Here is a 23,853-nt window from a genome sequence, read left to right on the forward strand (position 1 = left end):
CTCTGACAGTACAGTGGATGGGGGTCCACCACCAATAAAGGGGACATGGGTTCAATCCCTAATCCAGGAAGATTCCACATCCTGCAGGCAACTTAAGCCCATGTGCCTGAACTTCTGAGCCCGCACTCTAGGGACTGCGAACCGCAACTACTGAGGCCTGTGCTGCAATGACTGAAGCCCACGTGCCTAGAGCCTGTGCTCCACACACAGCAAGAGAAGCCGCTACAATGAAAGCCTGCACACCCACAGCAAAGAGTAGCCCCCACTAATCCAACTAGAGAGAGCCCGCGCACAGCATTGAAGACCCAGCACAGTCAAAAAGAAAGAACGAAAGAACGCTAGAGGAACACTTAGGGAATTCTCTGATAGTCCAGTGGTTAGGACTCCCCCTTTACACGGCAAGGGACCTGTATTTGATCCCTGTTTGGGGAACTAAGATTCTACAAACTGAGCTATCTGGTCAAAAAAAAAAAAAAAAAAAAATGCTATAAAGTTAGCCAGGAACAAGAGTCACAGCTGGAAAGAGGAGTGAGATGAATGAATGCTTGCTCTCCAACTCTTTGTCTGAGGAGTGTACATGCATGCCTATACCCTCACAGTTTTCCCGTGGAGAGTGAGGAGTTCTGTGGATTGGGCATTACACTGGGAAAATGTGTGGGCTGGGACAAGATAAGATGCTGTATATGTGACTTAAAAGCCAGTAGGAATAACAGCCTGCCAGGCTCAGGAGTGTGGAAGGGAAGTCTGAAGCAGTGGAAGGATGCCTCATGTGTCAAGTTGCACATCTTACAGACGCATTAACTTTCCATGTCCTCCAGCTGATGAATCCCAAAGATTTGTCAGAAGAGAAACAAAGGGAAGATGAGTTTTTATTGATGGGAAAACCATCAAATTGAATGTGTCAACCGGCTATTGCAAAACCTCTCATGAAATTAACAGAAATGTGAAGGGGATAGGAACCCACCCAGGAGATGAAGTGATGAGAGCAATCCTGTCTTCTTAGAAGGTATTCATGTTATGGTCCTCAATGCTATCATTTCAATTTGAGATTTTTAAACCTATAGAATCCCTCAAAATTTGTGAAATAATACAAAGACCTATGTTAGTTTGAGAATTTTATATTCTCTTCTCTGACACATTCTCTTTCTAGGCCACCCCTCACAAATGCCATTACCCCAGAAGCTGTGTGGCCAAGAGAAGTCAGATCCGCTCTATGTAACCAGGGCAATGTGTGTTCCATGAAGAGACTCATCCTTGTGTTGGCTGACAGCTTCCCATTCTACCAGCAGCTTGGAGGGTATATGTGATAAATACGAGACTTGGTTCTTGTCCTCAAGAAGTCTAAAGTTTCATTGGAAAACTGTATACCAAATGTACTTGAGTAGATGTCTGGATTGGATGTGATTTTGTGCTAGGGAATGGAATCGACCAAAAGCACCAGGAGATTTAAGATTGATTTGTGCATACTCAGTCGCTTCAGTCATGTCCAATTTTTTGTGACCCTGAACTCCAATATTTTGGCCACCTGATGCGAAGAGCTGACTCATTGGAAAAGACCCTGATGCTGGGAAAGATTGAGGGCAGGAGGAGAAGGGGACAACAGAGGATAAAATGGTTGGATGGCATTACCAACTCAATGGACATGGGTTTAAGTGGACTCCGGGAGATGGTGATGGATAGGGAAGCCTGGCGTGCTGCAGTTCATGGGGTCGCAAAGAGTCGGACACGACTGAGCAACTGAATTGAATGGACTGTAGGGTCCTTGATAGGCTCCTCTGTCCAAGGGATTCTCCAGGCAAGAATGCTGGACTGGGTTGTCATGCTCCATTCCAGGGGATCTTCCTGACCTAGGGATCGAACCTGGTTCTCCTGCGTTGCAGGCAGATTCTTTACTGTCTGAGAGTGGCCAGAAAATTCTGAATTCTAGTCTCACATTTCCCTACTGACCAGGGAAAGACTGGAAACCAGTTACTTATCTTCTCTGAATGGCAGTTTATATCTGTGTGTGTGTGTGTATGTGAGAAATACTACCTTCTGCACCTATCTTATAAGCTTTCTGTGAGGATAAAACAGAATTCAAAGTTATCAAAATGAAGGCAACAATATTATTAACTTATTGATTCAACTACCACCTGAAGTTGTTTTTAAACTGTTTTTTGTTTATGCTGTGTGAGCTTTTTTCTTTAGACCTCTGATAACTCATAAATAGGAATGTCATATAATGGCATTATGTAAATAATACTGCACGTTTGTGAGGCTATAATGTATGGGGTTATCTCACTTGATTGTTACAACTGTGATATTTAGAGCAGAAGGGATTCTTATGTGCACTTTCTGTATGCAAAGAAGCCACAGCCCAGAGGCACTGTGTCTTATTCCAAGAAGGTAGAAGACCTTGGTATTTATGATTTTTCATGCAATGTCCTTTCTAAACCATTGTTGTTGCCAACACCTTACCAGATTACAGAGAGGAAATGAGGCTTTTAAAGAGCTGTGTAAAAAAGGAATGTCTAAAAAAACTGCTCACCGTCTTGAATATCTGCCTGAAATCCCCTCCATAAGTCTTAATCATAAGAACAAAATGAACACATATTTGAAATGCCTAGATATGGTCTTAAAATTTCACTTCCTCCCAAACAGCACCATTTCACAGCAAGCTGCCATTTTTTCCCTAGTAACTGCCATCCACAGATTGTATTTCTGAAGAGTGTTCATTGTTGCCCATTTTGTCTTTCAGCAACAGATCAACTCCTAGCAACCATGATCGGATACAGCGTCTCCGGCAAGAATTTCAGCAAGCAAAACAGGATGAAGACGTGGAGGATCGGCGACGTACCTATAGCTTTGAACAACCCTGGGTGAGTGTCTGGTGCCTCCACACAGTTGTAGGAAGTCCTACAACTTCCCTGCAGTAAAAGCCATTAATAGCTGTGACCTCAGACCTTTACAAAACGAGACGAGATGGAGCCAAATTCCTTTGACCTTTAGCATACTGACCTTTTTCCTCATTTCCTTCTGGGTTTCATCATTGCTAATTTCATTTTATATCTTGTTGCACCATCTGTCCATTGCATAATAGGTTTCATTTGCCTGATGACAAGACACAGCAGGAATATTCTGACTCGCAACCATGCCTTTTTTAAAGTGTACTAAACATTTTCTATATATATTTTTCTGAGAATCAGAGCCTAAATAAATTAGTTCTATATATCTATGGTGTATCTACTCTGCACGAAGTACAGTATATAGAGATTCTTGATTCTCCCCCATCCCCTATGTGTGTTCATTGAACCCCGCCATGTATCTTCCTGTAGATCAATTCCATTTCTTCCTCCCAAAGCCTCCAGAGTGGTCTTTCTACAGCAAAGCTTTGAATGGGCTTCTCAATGCCCCCAAGATAAGTCCAGATTCCACAGTGTGGCAGGCTAATTAATCCTCCCCAATCCAGCCCCAGACTTGAGCTCTGATCTTGTGTTTTGTCTTAGAGATGATAGCCCATGTGCGGATGGGAGGTGTTGAAGCAGATTTGGGGGTTCAAGATGATGGGAATTGTGAAGACTCTTTGAAAACTTGAGGGAGAGAGTCAATTAGAAATGAGTAAATAGGCTGCTGGAGGCAGGAACATCTAGCTGAAGTAGTGTATTAGTTAAGTGTAGTCCACATGGTGGTGGGATCATAGCCAACAACACTTTAAGGGCTGGGAATAGAAAAATAATTATTTTTAATTTATTTTATTGAAGTAGAGTCGATTTACAGTGTTGTGTTCATTTCTGCTGTACAGCAAATGATTCAGTTTTACTCATAGATTCTTTTCACATTCTTTTCCATTATGGTTTATCACAGGATATTGAATAGAGTTCAATATAGTAGGACCTTGTCATTTAGCAAAATAATTTTTTAGATTAATTCCATGATGAGGAATGGCAAGATAGACATGGCAGAAAGTCAAGGAAGGCGAGCCTGGGGAGGATGCTGGTGAAGCACTGCCCTGTCTGGGCAGGTGGTCAGTGCAGCTCAGGGAGGTGTTGCCCTGATAGCCCGAGAGGATGCTGGAGTGGGGTTGGGGTATCAGCAGTCTAGGATTATGAAGCCTAGGAGTCTGTGGTCAAAAGAGTGAGTTTTCGGAGTCTTGGAACATCTGGATGGTGTTGGGATCAAAGGTGTCCCATCCATGCATGTAAATTCCTAAAGCGGAGGAGTGATTAGGGTCCCAAAAATGAATGAGTTCAGTTCACTGTGTTGGGAATATGATTACATTCAATATTTGGGAGAATGAGAAGGGAGAATGAGAAAAGGCTGACATAGAACTGAGTGTGATCATATTGTAGGGAAGGAGAGACGAACATGGGAAGATGGTAGGAGCTTTCCATGCTAGTTGGAAAGTCTGAACACAGATGGTATCAGAACAGAATGCTGGCCCACTAGCCAGGTCAGAAAATAATTTTTTTTCTCTGGGCATCAGTTTTCTTATTTGTAAACCAAGGGGATTAGTGTAGCTGATGAGTGTCAGTTACTAAACTTTTTGTTAGAATAAACATTTAAAAGGAAGCTGGGTATGTAAAGCAGAAATCAGTAGAGCTCCTCGGTTGCATACAGAGGTCTCCGTGGACCCAGGTGACTGCAGCCATGGTCCAGAGCTTCTCCAAGTGTGGTCCATGGACCACCTATGAGAAGCCCTGCTCCAGAGTTTAGATCACTGCTGAGGTCCTCTTTGGACCTAAAATCCAGCATGGTTAGTACATTCCACACAAAGCCAGAAACCCATAGACATTATTATCTGGAATTTGGTGATCAAGTTGGAGTTTGTGGAAAGTTCATTTTGTAAATGAAAGAAGGGAAAATTGGAGAAGTCATCCCAGTTTGAAGGACTTCACCTTGGCTCAGGTGAGAAAGACAGGGGCCTTAGAAGAGACAATATGAGAACTGCATCCTGGAAGAAATCAATGGTAGCCGACTTTGAGAGGTTATAAAACACATAAATACCTATGAAAATCTAATTGTCCTCTGCAACATCACTATTAATAATATGTAGTTTATTTTCCTAAATGGTAAGTAAAATGAGTCATTCCCATGTAGCAACAGGATGGAGTTATGTTCATTTACTTCTATTGTTTGGGTTAATGACTCAACCTAGTCCTGTTAGGCTTCTTAAAGCAGACCTCTTTGTGTTGTGGGATAAACATCCTTAACTATGTATATTTTCACAAAGGTGCTGAAAGGAAGAATGAGGCCAGTGCAACCTGAAGGGATAGGCATATGAAAATGGTTCTCACCCCCAGCTCTATAGAGCTCCAGCCCAGCAGGGGCAGCGTTGTGCCATTTTACTTTACCTGGGTCTGTGAATTTCCAAGCAGCATGTTTCATTCTAAAATTAATTATTTAACTCATCAAATTTCTTGAGTGTTCATTATGTTTCTGTTTATTATTGTGTTTGGCTAGGGAAAACAAAGAAAGCAAGCCCTTAGAATCCTAGAATCAAGCTGATACGAAAGAAGGAATGCTGCGTGCAATCTTGATAGGGAAAAGCAGGGACGTTTGAAGACAAAGGAACCACACCCAAATTGGTTGTGGGTGTGCACAAAAAGCTTGAGAGAACACATCTTTTAAGTTGAAAGATATTTCAAGTATATAACTTTGAGAAACAGAGGAAACCATCTTTGGGACGTAAGATTAATTGGAATTATTTCCGGATAGTAACATCATGTCCACATGCAAGCTCTACAGGTTTGTTGGAAGCAAAACGAGCACTTCCTACTCCTCAGCTCTAAAAGTTGTGTACTGAGAGATGTGGCAACAATTTGGTATCCATTTGATGTCTTTCTAAGTTTTCTTTTTAATGTAGGACATGAACATTTTGGCATATATTTCTATGTTATCTATTGAATATGAGCAATCATGTTGGAAATCTGAGACTATCTTATACATTAGGAAACTCAACTACTGAAGTTCACAGGCCAAATTATTGTGTGTCAAAATAATTTGTGTATCAAAACACCATAGCAACTTCAGATGGACCACTTGACTTGTAGGATCTTTTCCTATTGAGCAGGGAGTTATTTGGAGGACAGGCTGATTACCTTGGGAATGGAATAATTTCCTAAATTGTGGGTCAAAAGTTGACTTTTTATCTATTTATTTTTTCATTTTCAAACAGCTAAGATCTTGCTGGGTACTCCCCATTCTACAGATCATGTAAATGAGCTTCAAGTGACTGTAATTCTATGTAGTGTGTTAATTTTCATACCAATTCTCACTCTTGCCTTAGGAAGAGCTGCTCAGTTGTTCAGAATGTAGCGTGGTCTATGGTTTTTATTATCTGTTTTACAAAAAGAGTTTTGAGTATCTTGGACTGTTTATTCTCTTCTCATATATATTCTGACCTTGAAAGATCACTGTATTTGGAAAAGATGAGACCATGATCTCACCTACTGGAACAGTTTGAAATCATTTTAGTGTTAAGGAACCACAAGCATATCTTCAAGCTGTGGGTACAACTTAGACCATGTTAGCTGAAGTTGTCCTGCTTGTTGGAAATGCCCACATGTGCAGTGCAGTCAGATGTATCATACAGAAAAATACCCAAGCCAATGACTTCACACACAGAGAGAGTTGCTACAGAAAATTCCCCCAAGTGGTCCTTTTTAACTCTTCCATTTTTCAGAATGTTCTCTTGACTCTGGCAACACAGAATGCACCTGTTCCCGGGCTTTTGTTCAAAATAACATTTGGGCTGGAGGAAGCTGATTTTTGGCACAAAAGGTCTTTAGATGAGCAGAGGCCTAGAAAATTTCCTTAGCTCCATAATTGAAGTGAGTTATCTCCCAAGTTGAGTAAAAGAAGAAGAAGCAGGAAAAGCAACTTCTTCCCCACCAAGTGCCAGGTGCAGCATAAATAAAGCAGCAAGTTGCTTTAAATCTTTGTTAAGAGAATGGCACAATAGCTGAGGTTAGGGTTATTATCCCAGAGCTCAGATATGGACAGGACTTAGTGTGTTGCTTTTAAAAGAATTGAATTGCAGACTGCAGACCTAAGTACAGTATGCTGTTAAAACTTTGCAGATACCTGACTGTTGCCCACAGCAGACTCACTGACTGAGACGGCTGATGGATGGGATAATGGAGCCTTTAATAGCTCTATTGCTAAATCCCTTCCATCCTGGGTGGGTAGGGACTGAAAGTAGTTTAGTCCTTCAGATAGAAAATTGATCCTCCACAATGTGAAAATCCTCTTCTCCCCCAAGCTTGCTTCCTAGCTGTCTGTCCTTAAACAAAACCAAACCTGCTCCTTTCTCCATTTTCCCACTTTGGACTTTTGTTTTTAAAGAACAAAATTTTTTATTTTACATGTTTATTTATTTACTTGGCCATGCCGGGTCTTAGTTGCAGCACTTGGGATCTTCGATCTTTGTTGCAGCATGCAGGGTCTTTAGTTAAGGCATGTGGGGTCTAGTTCCCTGACCGGAGATTGAATCCAGGACCTGTGTATTGGGTGCACAGAGTCTTAGTCACTGGACCATCAGGGCCGCCCCTACCGTGGGCTTTTATTGGCTCCTCTTACCACTTAGTGTCTCACCTGCTTTAATTAGAGGGTTGGTCAGACTGCACAGCCATCCTACACCCCTAGACTGCCTTCCCTGGACCAGGGGAGTTTGAGGAAATGATGGTTCTCTTTTTGTCTTCCTCTTTCTTAAGACTTAAAGGCATCTGCTGTGATCCCCTCCTAGCAGGCCTCCACGCCTGGACTCAGGAAATGCCTTCTTAGTTGATAGCCTTACTGTGTGGAGTTTGACTCCAGTTCACATTGGGTGGCCATCACCTCCCTTGGAAATCCACCTGGAGGGAGCCATTCTAGCAGCAAAGGGGTGCCCTGGAGTCGTGTAAGGGTGTCCCTGTGCTGCTGTAGAGCAGCCCTGTTTCTTGGAGTCCCATGACCTGAGGGCTGTTATACCCAAGGAGCCCTCTGGTGGTGAAGTGCATGAGGCTGCCTGCCTCTCATCAGCGACGCTGGAGGGCTGCTCCTTTATTTTCAACCTATCTGCTGATTCCGACAGGAAACCAGATCCTAGCCCTGGTTGGGAAAGATGAGAAGAAGACAAATAGTGTGTTAAGACCAAAACACATATTTATAAAATCTTGATGAGGGAAATTGGTATGCACTGCCATTTTTCAACCATTACTCACATCATTAGTAGCAATTAAGCTTTTCAACATTCAGAGCCCACAGAGTTCAATCGATAGCTGTGTCAGTACAGTGTGTGATGGGTAGAGGGGAGGAGGGCTGGGAGGACAGGATCCAGAGACAGAAGTTAACTTTGTTTGGATTAGAAGTTGGCAATTAAGTCCACAATAGAAAATCATTTACCAGTGTTAGCAATGGCCACTTTTAAACAGAGTCAAAAACTTACACCCTTAACATGATTCAGTGACCTTTTGTTATCAGAACATGGAATTCATACTAGGTTCACAGTATATTTGAATCACTAAAATGAGAACTTTAAATCTCAAGGGATATCATTGTTCTTTGTGTTATTATTGTCATCTTCATTGTCAGCGTCTTCATCACAGGTTTTCATCTAAAGCACACAGACTTTTTGTATTTTATTTTTGCTTTCTCTACATGCCCTGGACATATGTGAAAATTTGAAAAAAAAATTTTAATTGAAGTATAATTGCTTTACAATGTTGTGTTAGTATCTGCTGTACAATAACATGAATCAGCTATATGTATACACATATTCCCTCCCACCTCCCCACATCTATCCCTCTAGGTCATTACAGAGCTGAAAATTTTGTTATTCATAGTTTAAGTAGAAAACCCACCCCAAATAATCACTTATAAGACTATTACATATATGTGTGAATACATACAAAAGAACACACACATATTCTTACATGCTTTTTCTTATCTATAAGAAGAAAAATTAGTGTATTTAAAATTATTAAATGCTTTATGTAAATGTTAATAGAACTAATGAATTTTATTCATGAGGCACATTTTTACATGAAGCTCTAAAAGTCTTATAATATCACCTAGTTCTAATCAGTTCTGAAACTTGTAGGGTGTATATTTGTTTTTTCTTTAGTATATTAACAGTTTGGGCTTTGTATTTTTATTTTTATGTATTGTCTTTTTTAATTTGGAAAAATAAGGATGATTTTACTTAATGCTGAAGCATTTCTTGATTTACTGAAATAGTACACAGAAGAGATTTTCACATTTTGTTCTACACTAGTGAGTAATACCAAAATTGTGGAACTTTCAAAGTTTTATGTAATTTTTAAATGTAATATAAATAGTAAAATCTCTTCGTAATCATGATAAACACTAGTACTTTGCAGCTCATTTACAAAAGCAACCTGCATAGCCTTGACTGGTGGTTTTTAAACATAAGCCGTGAAGAGAGTCACGTATCTGTGGTTTTCCAGCATATTGTGTAAGAGATAATCATGTATTTACTTCTGTCTTACAACCCCTGTCATTATTATGGCCGTGGCAACCTTGGCTATTTTTTTTCCTTAAAAGGTCATTTCTTGTCACCAGTTTCATCACAAACAAGGCCAGGGTTATTTATAATTTGCTCTCTTAAAACAGAGCTGCCGTCTTGTTATCTGGTGAATCTCTAGAATCATTACCATTGTGCTTTGCCTGTATGTTTCCCCATATAGATGCTACTTGGTCACTGTAGTTGCTGTTACTGTTTTATCTGAAAACATGCCCTTCTCTCTGGGGTTACACATGATCTCTTTCTTCATTTCTGTCTTTATTTTTGTGATTTTGGACTCTAGATGTTTCTCTTTCTGCCGTTTCGTTCTACTTCTGCCATTGGGATGGAAACCACAAAACCCCAGTGTCTTAAAGTCAGGGTTCCTGGTGGTAATACTGTTTCCACAATTCACATTTTTATGAGCTCTTCATTGAAATCATGAATCCGATTATTTTTGATGCAGCCCAAGTAGAGAACAGGCCAGGACAAACTTCTTTCGCTGTTGCTCTGGGTCCATCATGCACACAATCTCCCTGGATATCTGTGGCCCAGTCAAGTTTCATCCTAAAGATAAGGGGGATTCTTTCTAATAACCTATTCTTTCGCACACTCTGAAAAGAGAGAGTAAAATATTAATAGCAAGGCTGGGGTGTGTATTTCATCAGAATGAAGCAAACAATGAAATCTGTCAGTTTGCTGATTCCAGACTCCTTCCCTCATTCTAAGTTTTCAGATACCACTCGATGATAATTTCATTACTGGGATTCATCCAGATGCACTGAGATATGCCACTGATAAGGCTGGAGGTGAACAGTCCCAGAAAACACACAGTGGAGGAAACAAAAGCCCTTCAACTTTTTTTCTTCCCTCCATCAATATCAAATTTTCAGGCCTCTGGGAGAAGCAACTTAAAAATACACCTGAAATTTCTACAAGACCTTGCATTTTCTTTTCACAACTCCACAAGCAGCATGTCATAGAACAGCATGAGCTTGAAAAGCTGGTTAGTAAATCTTGCAGCAGAATGCCAGGTCTTTCAAGACTGTTTGACACATGTGTGTAGCTTAGACTGAGTGTAAAGGAAATGAAAATGGGGTTCTTTTTGAAGGCATTTTTTCTTGCTTCGCTTTTCCTGTCCACTGGCCCTTCCCCGGGCTCCCCACCAACAACAGATCACCCCAGCGCTGTTCTGGGCCAGCCTCATCCAGGGTCACGGAAGAAACTGTTTGTCTCCTTAATGTTGTTGACGAACAATTGCTTCATGCTTTGTTTGCATAAGCAGAACTCATTCGGCAACATGTTTTCTTTACTGAAGGCACCACGGATGTTATTTGAACCGTGTTGTGGAGTGGGTCTCCGAACACACATTTGTTCCAATGTGTGTGGTCATAAACAACCACTAGTAGAGACTGGGGTATCATAAAGTCTAATCTCTTCACATATTATTTTTGTATCGGGATATTTTTAATATGTTCGCTGACGACGCCCATATGCTTTGAAATTTTATCCTGCATATTGCTTCATTATTGCTTACCAACAAATGGGATATGCTGGCCAGGCAGAAAGGGGACAATAGAGGTTACTGCCTTTCTCTTTGCACAAAAGCCACCAGAGGAACCACTCTTTAAGGAACAAGCCTACGTGTTATCTTTCCAGGTTCCAAATGAGTGCTGAGACTCATATTATTTTAGAAAGTGATTATTGAGTCCAAGTCTGCTATTGGCTTTCAGCTCTAAAAAAAAAAATCAATAACTTGTTTGTCACAGACATTCTTTGTTTGGAATAAATCTGTTGCACAGTGTTGCATAACACAAAGGGGACAGAGGCTGGCGAGTGCCAAAAAGGGTCACTTAAGAGTGCGTGCCATTGATGGTTATGATCAACCTTTGTCGGGTGTTGGTAAAGTTACAGGCATCGTTGCCTGTTTTGAGTGGAGCTGCTTTCAAAACGCACCATCGTAAAGGTGAGCTCCAAGCCATTGGTAGAAGCTAAAGCACGCACGGTGGCCCAGCACCACACACTCCCCCAGTATCTGGATTCGGTCAGCGGCAGCTGTCAGCAGACGACCTGCTGCATGAAGCGTCTAGCCAGAAGGATTGACTGTTTCTCTGTAGCGATAATTAACCTGGGTAAAAATGCCGTTTCTTAATAACTAAGGCAAAGTGTATTATTTCACAACCAGTTCCAGGAGCTATTAGCTTGCAGGTTTATTCTTTGGATAAGCTGTTCTGTTTGCATGTGGCTGCCACGGTGGATAAGAAGACCTGTATATGGTGAACTGTGGCCAGTTTCAGCTAATCTCAGTTCAAAATGTAACTGTCATTCTTTAACAAAAGGAAGGTCAGCTACATTGCATCCTACTGCTATACTAAGATGCATAATTACTGAAAGCTTCACCAGCATGGCCAACCTTCCAGTGTACAGCCTGGGACTTTCCCACTGTTGTGAATTATTGAAGCAAATTTTTATGTTTTTGGCACTTTTGAAACTGGGCTATAGTTGCTTTACAATGTTGTATTAGTGTCTGCGGTACAAGGAAGTGAATCAGCTATGTGTATACTTGCATCCCCTCCCTCTTGGCTCCCTTCCCCACCTCATCCTACCCCTCCAGGTCATCACAGAGCATCAAGCTGTGCTCCCTGTACTGTGCAGAAGCTTCCCACAAACTATCCTAGTCTTCCAAGCAGGGTTGTTCCCCTATATTTGCTGTCTATACAAGGGATGTAAACTAGTGTCTAATGTCTGTATTTACCAAGCCTCACTAGGCAGACTAGAAAGGTGGATCTCTCAATTTTAAACCATTCTAAGGCTGTAATTAAAATTTAGGGTGATGGGGTGCTTGTGGCTCACAAGACCAAAAAGGTGCCTCTTGAGAAAGCTGCACTTGATTTTTAAAAAACTCATGGAAGTCACATATTGTTTCTATGTCAGTCTCAGAACTGAAATAGTCACCGAGTCCTGTGCTATTCAGAGTTCCTTTCCCGTGACCTGTGTTGCCTTCTCTCCTGCAGCCCAACTCCAGGCCGTCAGCGCAGAGCGGGCGACACTCGGTGTCGGTGGAGGTGCAGATGCAACGGCAGCGGCAGGAGGAGCGCGAGAGCTTCCAGCAGGCCCAGCGCCAGTACAGCTCGCTGCCCCGGTACGCGCCACACACCCCCAGCCCCCACGCCCTGTCCCTGTCCCTTGGGAAATCCCTCCTTCCCAATGCACTGGCTTTTCCGCCTCCGAGGAACCGCTCATAGACGGTGGTAACCGTGGCTTACTTGGCCAGACCATTGCCTGGCAGGGGGACCAGGCAGGAAGGTGTTTCAGGAGATGCCAGCATCCCTAGCTGGCAGCTCCCTCCTGGAAAGTGAAGTGACCTGTTCCCCGCAAGGACGGGGCTTAGGGGTCAGACCTGGGATCTGGTGTTTGTTCTGCGACCTCCCGTGGGGCCGGAGACAGATTCCTCCGTTGAGAAATGGAAACAGAACTTTTGCTTTGCACGGCTCAGTGGTAACTAGCATAAATGGACCTTGTAAATCTAGAGTTCTCCAGAAGGACAGGTGTAACTAGTATAAAAGCTCAAGGGGCTGTGGTCTTCTTGGCCAAATGTTTGGCTTCCTGTATTTTAGTTGCGTTTGAGGTTATTTTTTAAGGGATGGGGAAGAGCTCTCATAAAGTGTGTGAGAAGTGAGAAGAGAAATGCCTAGGACTCGGAAAGGGGAGGGACGGGGGTGGGAGGGCCTGGCGGGAAGTTGGGAGGAGACCTGGGGCTCCATCCTTGGGAAGAGGACAAGAGAGAAGCAAGTACATCCACCGGGTTTCTCCTGCTCACCTTCCAAAGGATCGGTCCTCCAAACCAATCCTTTCGTCCTGGCGTACCCCTCTCCATGTCCACTGCTAACCCTCTCCTGCACCCCACCCCATACCTCCCTCCCACGTCTCCTCTGAAGCACCTGTGACTCCATAGACCTGAGGCTTGCTGCTGTGGGACCACTGCTGTCAGTCAATGATTCCCTAAAGAACCAGAACTTGCCCTTTGATCAACTGTAGCCCCCTTCTGGTCAGCCATTTTATTCTGTGTGGATAGGAGAAAAGTAGAAACCCTATAAAAGAGTGCCGTGAGCTTAGGCGTGCGGGCTGGTTGACCTCTATACCGTCTTCACTCCTTTTACAGAGTACAGGTGTGTGTGTGTGGGGGGGGGGTGGTAATTTGCATGTAACTTTTACAGTAAGTCCCCTACATACAAATCTTCAAGTTGTGAGCCTTCAAAGATGCAAACATGCGTTCCATCAACGATAGGCTTGAGTGAAACTGAAGCTTGCCCACCGTCCTTTTCAAGGTACTGTACTGTAAGATTTAAAATGATTTCTTTATTTTGTGTGTTTGTTTTTTATATATTACTTATGTGAAAAGTATTATAAGCCTATTCCAGTACAGCACTATAGGGTCAATTGTGTTAGTTGGGTACCTAGGCTAACTTTGTTGGACTTACGAACAAATTGGACTCGAACATGCTCTCAGAACGGAACCCGTTTGTATGTAGGGGACTTACTGTAGTCTGCCCTCCATATCCGTGATTCCATCCATGGCTTCTCTGTATCCTCAGATTCAACCAAGCACAGACATGTTGTCCTGAGGTATTCATTATTGGAAAATATCCATGTATAAGTGGATTCATGCAGTCGAACACACACAGTTCAAGGATCAACCGTAACTCCTCAGTGTGCACCTCTGATTGAGGAAATCAGAAACTCGGGGTCTTGCACACAGCTTGGTTCCTTGCAGAGCCACCTTACTCAGCTAGAGGCTGGAGGGAGGTTGAGGGGGGCTGTGACCCACATGAACTGGAAGCAAATCCCAGTTTCTGACATATGATATTTTTCAAAGACACTTGACCTCTGCTCTTTTGGATATGGACAATTGACAGAGTTTGGTCTAAACAAGTCACTGTGGCATTTGATACCAAAAAGACTTCACACACACAGAGAGAGTTCAGTTGCAAAGTGGAGCATAAAAGAAAACAAATGGGACTTGGGATCAGGCACGCTAGATGAGGTGGTTTGAATTAGAGGGCTATATACTCGCCAGAGGGGTTTGTAAAGGCTTGCCATGATTAGGGAAACCTATAGGCTGAATTCAGGTTCCACTGTGAAATGTCAATGAGAAACACTAGCCAGATGGTAATGTGAGATCAGTGGGGAAAGGAGACCTGAGCAGCCCAACACTCAGTTCTTAACTGGAGGTGGATTTTTTTTTTTTTAATTCCTAAATTAGTTTTCTTTTTTCTGTTTTACTCTCTTTTTTAAAAAATCCTTTTTAAAATTTCTAGCTTTATTCCTTAGTATCCAAAGTGTTAAAGTGTTGGTCGCTCAGTCACGTCCGACTCTATGCAACCCCATGTACTGTAGCCCACCAGGCTCCTCTGTCCATAAAATTCTCCAGGTTAAGAAAATTGGAGTGGATTGCCATTTCCTTCTTCAGGGGATCTTCCTAACCCAAGGATCGAACCCAGGTCTCCTGCATTGCAGGCAGGTTCTTTATAGTCTGAGCTACCACAGAAGTTCTAGTATCCAAAAGGCAGCTCTAAATCTGAGCAGTAGAAGTAGGTTGGGTCATAGTCACTGATAAAAAAGTGTATTCAAGACCCTTTGGGGATGTTTTGCTTTCTTCCCTTTTCCCGACATCTGTTTCCTCTCCAGCTCTCCTCCTGCCGCCAGTGGTTTCTTGCTCACCCTCCTTGTTTCCTGGCTGTGTCTCCATGCCCTGACTCAGTCTCCCCACCATGCCCATGTATTATGTGTCTCCACTGTTTGTCACCTTGTCAGCCCAGGTCTGTCTGTCTTCATCCCCCTGTGCCCTCCTCAGTGTGATGCCTGACAGCTTTCCTCAGGTGTGGGGGCTTTTCTGGGTGTCCTCTATGTGAGGGTGGTCTTCACACATAATCACTAAGAGGCAATTATTGCCAAACCAGGGTGTGGGCTTTGGGTGGCCTCAGGCATCTCCAGTGAGCTCATTCCAGGACCCAACAAACCTGTGTGTTGGTCGTAAAGAGAATCACTGGAAGGAATGATGCTTTGTTGCTCCCGAGGTTATTGGTGGCCTTTGAGCCACCCTGGGACAATGGAAGGCTTGCTTCTGATTCTCACTCTAGGACGTGTTTGTGAGTTGCTTCTCTGAGTGAAGATTCTCCAGTTTGTCTTTGGTGCCTTTCTTTGCTCCTTGATCTCTACCAACCCTTCCATCCCAAAAGACAAAATGCTAATCTTTTTGTTTATTTTCTTCTTTGGTCAGAAAGATGCTCCCCCAAAACTCAGAGGCTAATCATTGGAGGCAAAGTCACTGATTGGTCACCCATGAACTTTGTGTGCTACACTTTTGTGAGCATTTTACAGATGTGATTTCTTTTATTGCTCCCCATAATCCTATGATGTTAGAGATTCTGCCTGTTGCATTAATGAAGCCACCTGAGCCCAGAATAGAGAACCTTCCCAGGCTCCCAGCTGCACGTGCAGACCCAGGGCTGGATCCATGTCCCTGGGACGCCCAGCTGGTCTCCCACTGTTCCCTGTGCCTGCATGCCTCATCTTCCAGTAAGTGCAGGAAGCTTACTGTCTGCTGCTTTCTCGTGTTTCTCCACAGCCTGCTCGTTTCTTGTCCTGTTCTTTAATCAAGAGCTTGCTGATACACTAGCTTCCTTTCCAAGGTAGTGTGTGTATGTATGTACATGTGTCCACGTGTACACATCTGTGTGTATGAACTTTCCCCACATGTCTTACTTCAAACCTCAGGGAGGTTTTCTTCCTTCTCTCTAAACTGCTTAATCTGAAGAAAATTTTAGCTACAAGAAATTCTTTTTCCCACATTGTCATAATTTCCATCCATAAACAAACTGTTAATGAATTTTCAATGTGTCCTAATACAAAAAGACTCTATCTTCCTGGAATGATTCTGGTCCATGACCATGTGGAGCAAAGCCTCAGGCTTCGTGCAGCTGGGGACCAGGATGGGCAGGACTAGTGGATCCCCGTGGACCAAGGCTGAAGAAGCTTATCTCCAGTTATCCTTAAATTGATAGCTAACCCATGAAAGAATCCCATGTTGTTGCTATAACATCAGTAACAAGTTTGTTGTTTTAATTAAAGTTTCATGATTAATATCAAATCCCTTGGTTTCATGCTGGCACTTTCCATCATTCACAGCTCTGAGCAGATTAATTTATGACTCTTTAAGTGGAGATAATCAGTGCTTTAGGCAAATAAACTATTCCGTCAAATCTAAGGATTCTTGCCTGAGCTGATTGTACCCAGGGCCTGATTCCCATTACAAGGATGAATATACTTTAGACTGTTTAATTCATTATAAAACAGTCATTTCCAAAGATGATTCTGAACAGTAGTTCATCTTCCTTATTGAGAATACCCTTGACTACATTTTAGGTCATATGGAAAATGGGCTGATTTCATCCCAAACCATATTGATGGCACGTCTGAGTGTTCAGAAATGCAAATGGCTTCATTCCTATGGGAGACCCAATGCTGCATAGACCTTACTTTTCCCCTACCCGAGCCTTTTTGAACACTCCGTCATGTGTGCGTTGATGTGAAAGGCTGAACAATACATACTGTCACCGAATCATTTTTTTATTGATAAATGAAGCAATATATTTTGTTTTATGACTCAATTCTCGCTCCCTCTCTTCCATTTTCAAGGCGAAAAAATTAGGGCATGTCTGTCTTTCTAGCACAAAATTGTTTTACTTTATCATAGCCAATCTTATTGTAAATTCATAAAAGCATCTAGAGACTTGATAGTAAATTAAAGATGTTTCAAAACAATAATGTTTCCTGAAAATGATGTGCAACTTTATTGCAGAAAGGATGAGAAGTTGAAATTTCTAGAGGACTCTGACTTATTTCCCCATCTCGGGGTGACAGAATATGAGTAAGTTACCCTGGCCTTGGATGAGGATACTGTGGGCAGAGAATGGTACTTACTCCTCACACACCCAGGTTCTGCAATCTTGATGTGCATGTATTCCAGAGGTTGTCAGTTGCTGACATATGTAACTTGAAAGCCGTGGCTTTAAGGGACTGCCTGTTGCATTTTTAATCATAGAGGAGTCTAGACTTAAATCTTTCATAACTGAAGTCATATTGTAATCCATTCCATGTACTTCATATTAGCTAGCATCTCTGGCATGAGGGTGGCAGCTGTGTAAAATATTTGTTTGGCTTGTTTAGAATTGAATCGTAATGTTGTAAAGCGAGCAATTATTGCTGGTACGGAAGCTGCCAAATCTCTAATACCCCTATAGAGCATCCTGCCAATGAGTCTCAATTGCAGGATATATTGTTACCCTAAGCGGAACAGATCACACCCGCCCAGACGCAGAAGGAAGACCCTGTTTCTGAGTAGCTGTGGAGTCTATTTGCTGTCTCTCCTGTGTAGCCATTGTTCATGCAGACTTGTCTCAGATTGAGCTTGCCGGAGTCAGTCACGTTTTCATCCTTCAGCTCCTATCACAATGTCTGAGAATCAGCTGAAGCCCAATATAGTAAGTCCCCTTACTGGGAACATATGAATGAGTTCCATTCTGAGTGTGCGTTTGAAAGTCCCATTTGTTCATAAGTCCAACAAAGTTAGCCCAGGTACCTGACTAACACAATCGGCTATACAGTACTGTACTGGAATAGGTTTATAATACTTTTCACACAAATAATACATAAACAACAAACGCGGAAAATAAAGAAAACATTTTTACTCTTAGAGTACAGTACCTTGAAAACTATATAGTCCAGTACAACAGCTGGCATACAGGGGCTGGCGTGGAATGAACAGGCAAGAAGAGTTACTGACTGGAGCAGGGAGAGGAGGTGGGAGATGGTAGAGCTGAAGGGTCATCAGCAACAGGAGACGGAGGGCAAGCTGGAGTTTCACTCATGCCTGACAATGATGGCACAGGTTCTGGTTCCTTGCTTGATTCAGTTCAATCTACCCTCTTGACAAAACGATCCAGTGATGTCTGTGTACCTCCAGTGATGCTGGGCTTGGAGTAAAGATACTGTACTACCATACTCTACAGTACTGCACAGTAAAGTACAGAAAAGCACAGCCATTTACAGAGCATGCATGCACGTGACAATGTACGCCAGACACGGGAACTAACTTACGTGATTGGACACATGAATGCGCACTTGCTTGTCTGAAAGTTCATGACTTAAGGTTCATATAGAGAGGACTTACTGTGATGTTTGTTGAGATATAGAAATGCTATTCTGGCTCCCCCCCTACCACCCCCGACTCTTCCCCTTCATCTCCCTCCCTCCCCTTTTCCCAACACTCACACTCACCTTGGGCTTTGCTTCCTAGGCAAAGCAGGAAGAATGCCAGCTCTGTCTCCCAGGATTCTTGGGAGCAGAACTACCCTCCCGGGGAAGGCTTCCAGAGTGCCAAGGAGAACCCCAGGTACTCGAGCTACCAAGGTTCCCGGAATGGCTATCTGGGTGGGCACGGCTTCAACGCCAGGGTCATGCTGGAGACCCAGGAGCTGCTCCGCCAGGAGCAGAGGCGGAAAGAGCAGCAGATGAAGAAGCAACCTCCGGCCCCCGAGGGGCTCAACAACTATGATTCATATAAGAAAGTCCAGGACCCCAGTCATATCTCCGCCAAGGGGCCCTTCCGGCAGGACGTGCCCCCCTCACCTTCTCAGGTCGCCAGGCTGAACAGACTCCAGACTCCTGAGAAAGGGAGGCCCTTCTATTCCTGAGCAGGAGGAGAGCGGACACTTCGTGTCATGCAATAAAGGACACTTTCCTACGAAGACTTGTATTCGGGAGTTTTTTTTTTAACACCCTGGTGGTACTACAGAGTATTTCTGTTGCTGGTATCAGTGCCTTTAAGCAGTGTGGGCAGTTTGATGGAAGGCCTTAATGTCTTTGCCACTGTGTTTCACATGTCTATTTCATGGAAGAATTTCCCGCCATGTGACAATCACCTGTTCAAAGCATCCTACGCTCCTCATCTCTTGGGTACTGGGAACCTGGCCCAGCCTGGGAGAGCCCGTGGCTTTGTGTTACCGCCCCGTGCAGCTTGTGGCAACAGATCATCCTGAAGTCACAGGTGATGTTGATCCCTCTTTTTTATCCCCTTTGAGTGTCTCAGACGAAGTGACATCTCCATCTCTGGTGGATGAAAGTGGGTGGCATACACCAGAAATTGGGGCTCTGTGGTACTTCCCAGCACAGTCATTTTTAACCCCTTGTGACCAGTATGGTTTCCCTTTTCTTTCTCAGCTCCTTGTAACGGGAATTTCCTTCGTCTAAAAGAAGCTAAGCCATATTCCAACACTGTCTGGTTATCAGGGGGGTCCTTTTGTAACTGCCTTATAACTCAGTGTTACCAGTGATGTGATCATTCTGTCTGCATTTATAAACACCCTCGTTTAGTCCTGTTCCCTCACGCGTGTGTTGAGCCGTCACAGCTCTGCGTGGAGAACATAGGAGACGGGCTTCAGCCCCGGTGGGGCAGGGGGCTGCTCGCCCACCGGCCCGGTGCGTGTCATGACATGGAGGGGGCGATAGCTAGAGAAAGAGTTCTCCCAGGATGAGCGTCTGGCCCAGTCCCTTCCAGTTGCCCTCTTCATTAGTTTTTATTTGATGAGTTGGCAAGAAGGGCATAGTGTGGGACAAAGATCAGCCAGACACTCATTTTGGGATTCCAAAATCTCACCTGCTGTCTCCGGCTTTTAAAGTCAATTGGAATCGATGTTTGTCTATTCCTCCACCTGCTATCTCCCTGCCTGGTGATGCCATCAGGCTTCTTGTAGAGAATTCTGCCATGAAACATAAAAGGTAAATAAGAGGACAGACATTCCACATCCCACAGAACATTCTGGTGTCCCCAGACAGCGGTGACAAAAGATTGCCCTTGTGTCGCTATGTTAACGTATGTGTGGGTCGTGAGGACCCGGGTTGCTCCCGTGTTTCCATCTTCTGCTCTGTTGGTCTGAACATCCTGTTGTAAACCATGGCTGGATTGCTAAAGTGCCTGCGAATCCCGACGTGAAAAGAGCTTGAGATGAAAGCTCAGCATATTGTGTGTTAACAAAAAGAAAAAAAAAAAAAAAAAGACATGTACGGATATGCCTATTTTTTTTTTTACTGGCACATTGTATTTTTTGTGTCCATTTGTTTTTAGAAAATATGTGAGGGGTCCTTCCCCATCCCCGCGTCTCTTTTGCATCTCTGTGTAATGGTTCTGTTTGTTCACGGAGCGTGGCGGTGTTGAAATGATGTGACCGGTGCAAGCGTGGTGACCTCTGACGACAGCGGCTCTTCCTCACGGCCTCCCCTGTGCTGTGAGGAACAGCTTTCTGTACATACGAGACTTCTAATAAAAGGCATATTTCTTCCTGTTCTCTGTGTCTCTCTAGTATTCCTGTGAAAACTCTCCTAGCTGGGTTTTTCAAAAGTCTATTAGCAGATGTGATCTTTCTTCCCCTTATATTTAGAGAAAGTTGAAAATTTCCACGTCTTTATCTGTGCAAACATGGAAATGGATGATTGATTGTTTATTTGAACACCTGAGGAGAGAGGGGACCGGGAAGAGAGAAGGACCTAATTAATGAGTCCACTGGAAGGCCCGGGCTGCCCAGAGTAGCTGGGAAATTCTGAATGGAAGGAGCTGATGATACACTAGAATAAATAAAAGAATAATTGGACAGAGAGCAATGTGTTAGTAAGACTTCCACCATTGCCCTTTGCTCTATGGACCATTTAGACAGGCCAAATGTTCTGACTGAGTCCTAGCCATGTGTACCAGGAGCTCAGACAGCAGTCCAAATTCAAGCCCACTTTCAACTAGTCCAGTGCTTATTTCCCAAATTACACAATGAGACTTCGCTCTTTCTTCCAGAAGGACACTAGTTAATATTTGTATGGTGCTTTGAAGGCACAAAGGGTACTAGATCCCCGGGTGGGTCCCTGTCCAAAAGGCAGGCTTTGCAAAGACCTGTTCAAAATACCCTCCCATGGAGGGCCAAGCATCAGCTAGTTGTCACAGCTACCCTCATCTTGACACTAAATCCAAATTCTCTCACCTCAGGATTAGTGATGAGAGGTGTATAGCAAGCCAAGGTGATAGATAACACGTCTTTGGTTCTCATATGCCTACAAGGTGTGGGAAAGGAGGAGAGAGAAAGATGGATAGATTTGTTAATTTTCTCACTGACCAGGAGGCCCGCTGCAAATGCCAAAACTCGCAGATTATTTATCTCAACTGACAGTGAGAAGCAGAGCAGGAGAGGCAGTAGTGAATGTTACAGGGGCCCAAATCACAGGAGATTTGTAGATCAGAACTGACAATTGGAGCTGCACGGAGAAGAAGGGGAGGAATGGTTATGGGTCAGCACAGAAATGAGAATATGCCTGTGATGCCGCCTTGTCTAAAAATGGACTGGCCTCTACTCCAGGGCATCCCACAAGGACTTGCTGGGACCAGTGGAAGAACATGTTCGCACGGAGAAGTCCTGAGTCTTGAATGGGGGTGAGTGTCAACCTCAAGGCACCCACAAAGCTGAGGATCAAAGTGCAGTCACTCAACAGTTCTTCAAAAAGGATGGTCTCACTGTTACCACCCTTCTTAGCCAACTGAGACTGTAGAAAGTCTATAAATATGTATGTGTAATTATCCATTATAAAAACAACATTAAGTAATGTATGGATAGTCTGTATAACCCAGTCATCATACCCACCTCCTCTTCCTGGGTTCAGGTAGACCAACAACAGCTCACGGGTGCATGCACCCCACCACTGTCAGGCTGCCTCACTAAAAGGAAAGAGATATAAACCCAGGCTTCTCAGGTTTTCTGTCAAGGAAGTCAGATCTATCAATTCTTTTTTTATTTTTAATCTATCAACTCTGAGTCAGTAAGCCAAATGAATTTTGTTTGTTGAGTGAGAGCCTTTGGTTCTACTGCAAACCCTTTCTGAAAATGAGCAGAAAATAAGCAAAGCTTGCTGACCACCACTTGTCTGAACCATGAGTCACCAGCATAAGTCTGAACAAGAGGCCAGAGGGAAGAAGAGGCCAGGCCCCAGAGGCTGTCTCCACGTGACTTATCCCAAAGGGCTCGCATCTCCTGGACTGCTTCCGTCCTCCCAGAGCTGCCATTAGGAAGTAGAGTGTTCACGTATACACACGAGAGGTACGTGCAGCAAGTGTGAAATGCATACGGAATTCTATATTTAGCTGCTTATTTTCATGTGTCGCTTATTTCATCCTTAAAACCCAAGTCTTAATCAACTATACTTTAATATAAAATAAAAAGTTAAAAGGAATAAAACTACCATACGATCCAGAAATCCCATTTTTAGCTATTTAGGTTAGGTCAGGTTAGGTTAGGTTAGCTTTAGTCGCTCAATCATGTCCGACTCTTGCGACCCCATGGCCTATAGGCTCCTCTGTCCATGGGATTGTCCAAGACAAGAATACTGGAGTGGTTTGCCATTTCCATCTCCAGGGGATCTTCCCAACCCAGGGATCGAACCTGGGTCTCCTGCCCTGCAGGCAGTGTGTGCGTGCTAAGTCACTTCAGTCGTGTCCAACTCTTTGTGACCCCATGGACTGTAGCCCACCAGGCTCCTCTGTCCATGGGATTCTCCAGGCAAGAATACTGGAGTGGGTTACCATGCCCTTCTCCAGGGGATCTTCCCGACCCAGGGATTGAACCTGCGTCTCCTGTAGCTCCTGCATTGCAAGCAGATTCTTTACCATCTGAGCCACCATGGAATAGCCACTAGCTATTTAGCCAACAGAATTGAAATAAGCTGCTATTTGTAAGAAAAAAAAAAAAAAGCCTCAGTAAGTTAAAGTCCCTAACAAATGAAGACAGCTGTTCCTCTGGTATAATAACAAGAATGCCAGAGTTTTGTTTTAACACAATGATTGCTGACTCACAACACAGTATATATTTTGTTTTACTAAATTTTAAAGCATAAAGGGGTAGCTATAAAAGCAATGGAACACTAATTTAAAAACATACTAAAGTTGTTGAATCAGGATTAAAAAAAAAGTCTTGACGCCAGTTAACACCAACCTAAGCTTAAGCAGACAGCAATTTGTTTCTGGCTGGCTTTGCTGGTCCTAGTGGAGGAAGTGACTGAGGTTCCATCACGTTTGTCCCATCATAAATGTCCTTCTATGACACCAAGGGCTATACATTTAAATGTCTATTTAACAGTTCTCTCTCTCTCTCTTTTTTTTTTTTAACAAAGATTACTTCGACAATGACATGTCAGGTAAAGAGATAATCTTCTTTTCTTACTTCAGAGACAGGATATCATCTTAATAAGGCAGCTAATAAGAACGTTCGCAGGTCAGAAAG

At 43.4% G+C, this 23,853-nt stretch overlaps 1 protein-coding gene across 17 annotated transcripts in view; it reads left to right on the forward strand.

Annotated features, from left to right (window-relative positions):
* Nucleotides 1-20,885, forward strand: part of PARD3 (par-3 family cell polarity regulator) — a 577,827-nt gene extending 556,942 nt beyond the window's left edge. For all 17 annotated transcript variants that reach the window (XM_070802040.1, XM_070802041.1, XM_070802035.1 and 14 more), the window contains 3 exons: nt 2,738-2,858; nt 12,496-12,623; nt 18,840-20,885. In XM_070802040.1, coding sequence (XP_070658141.1) covers nt 2,738-2,858; nt 12,496-12,623; nt 18,840-19,236 — 646 coding nt within the window. In that variant the 3' untranslated portion in view covers nt 19,237-20,885. The remainder of the gene's footprint in view (nt 1-2,737; nt 2,859-12,495; nt 12,624-18,839) is intronic.
* The last annotated feature ends 2,968 nt before the right edge of the window (nt 20,886-23,853 follow it).

The sequence above is a fragment of the Bos indicus genome, chromosome 13, assembly GCF_029378745.1.
Source record: "Bos indicus isolate NIAB-ARS_2022 breed Sahiwal x Tharparkar chromosome 13, NIAB-ARS_B.indTharparkar_mat_pri_1.0, whole genome shotgun sequence".
Taxonomy (NCBI): Eukaryota; Metazoa; Chordata; class Mammalia; order Artiodactyla; family Bovidae; genus Bos; species Bos indicus.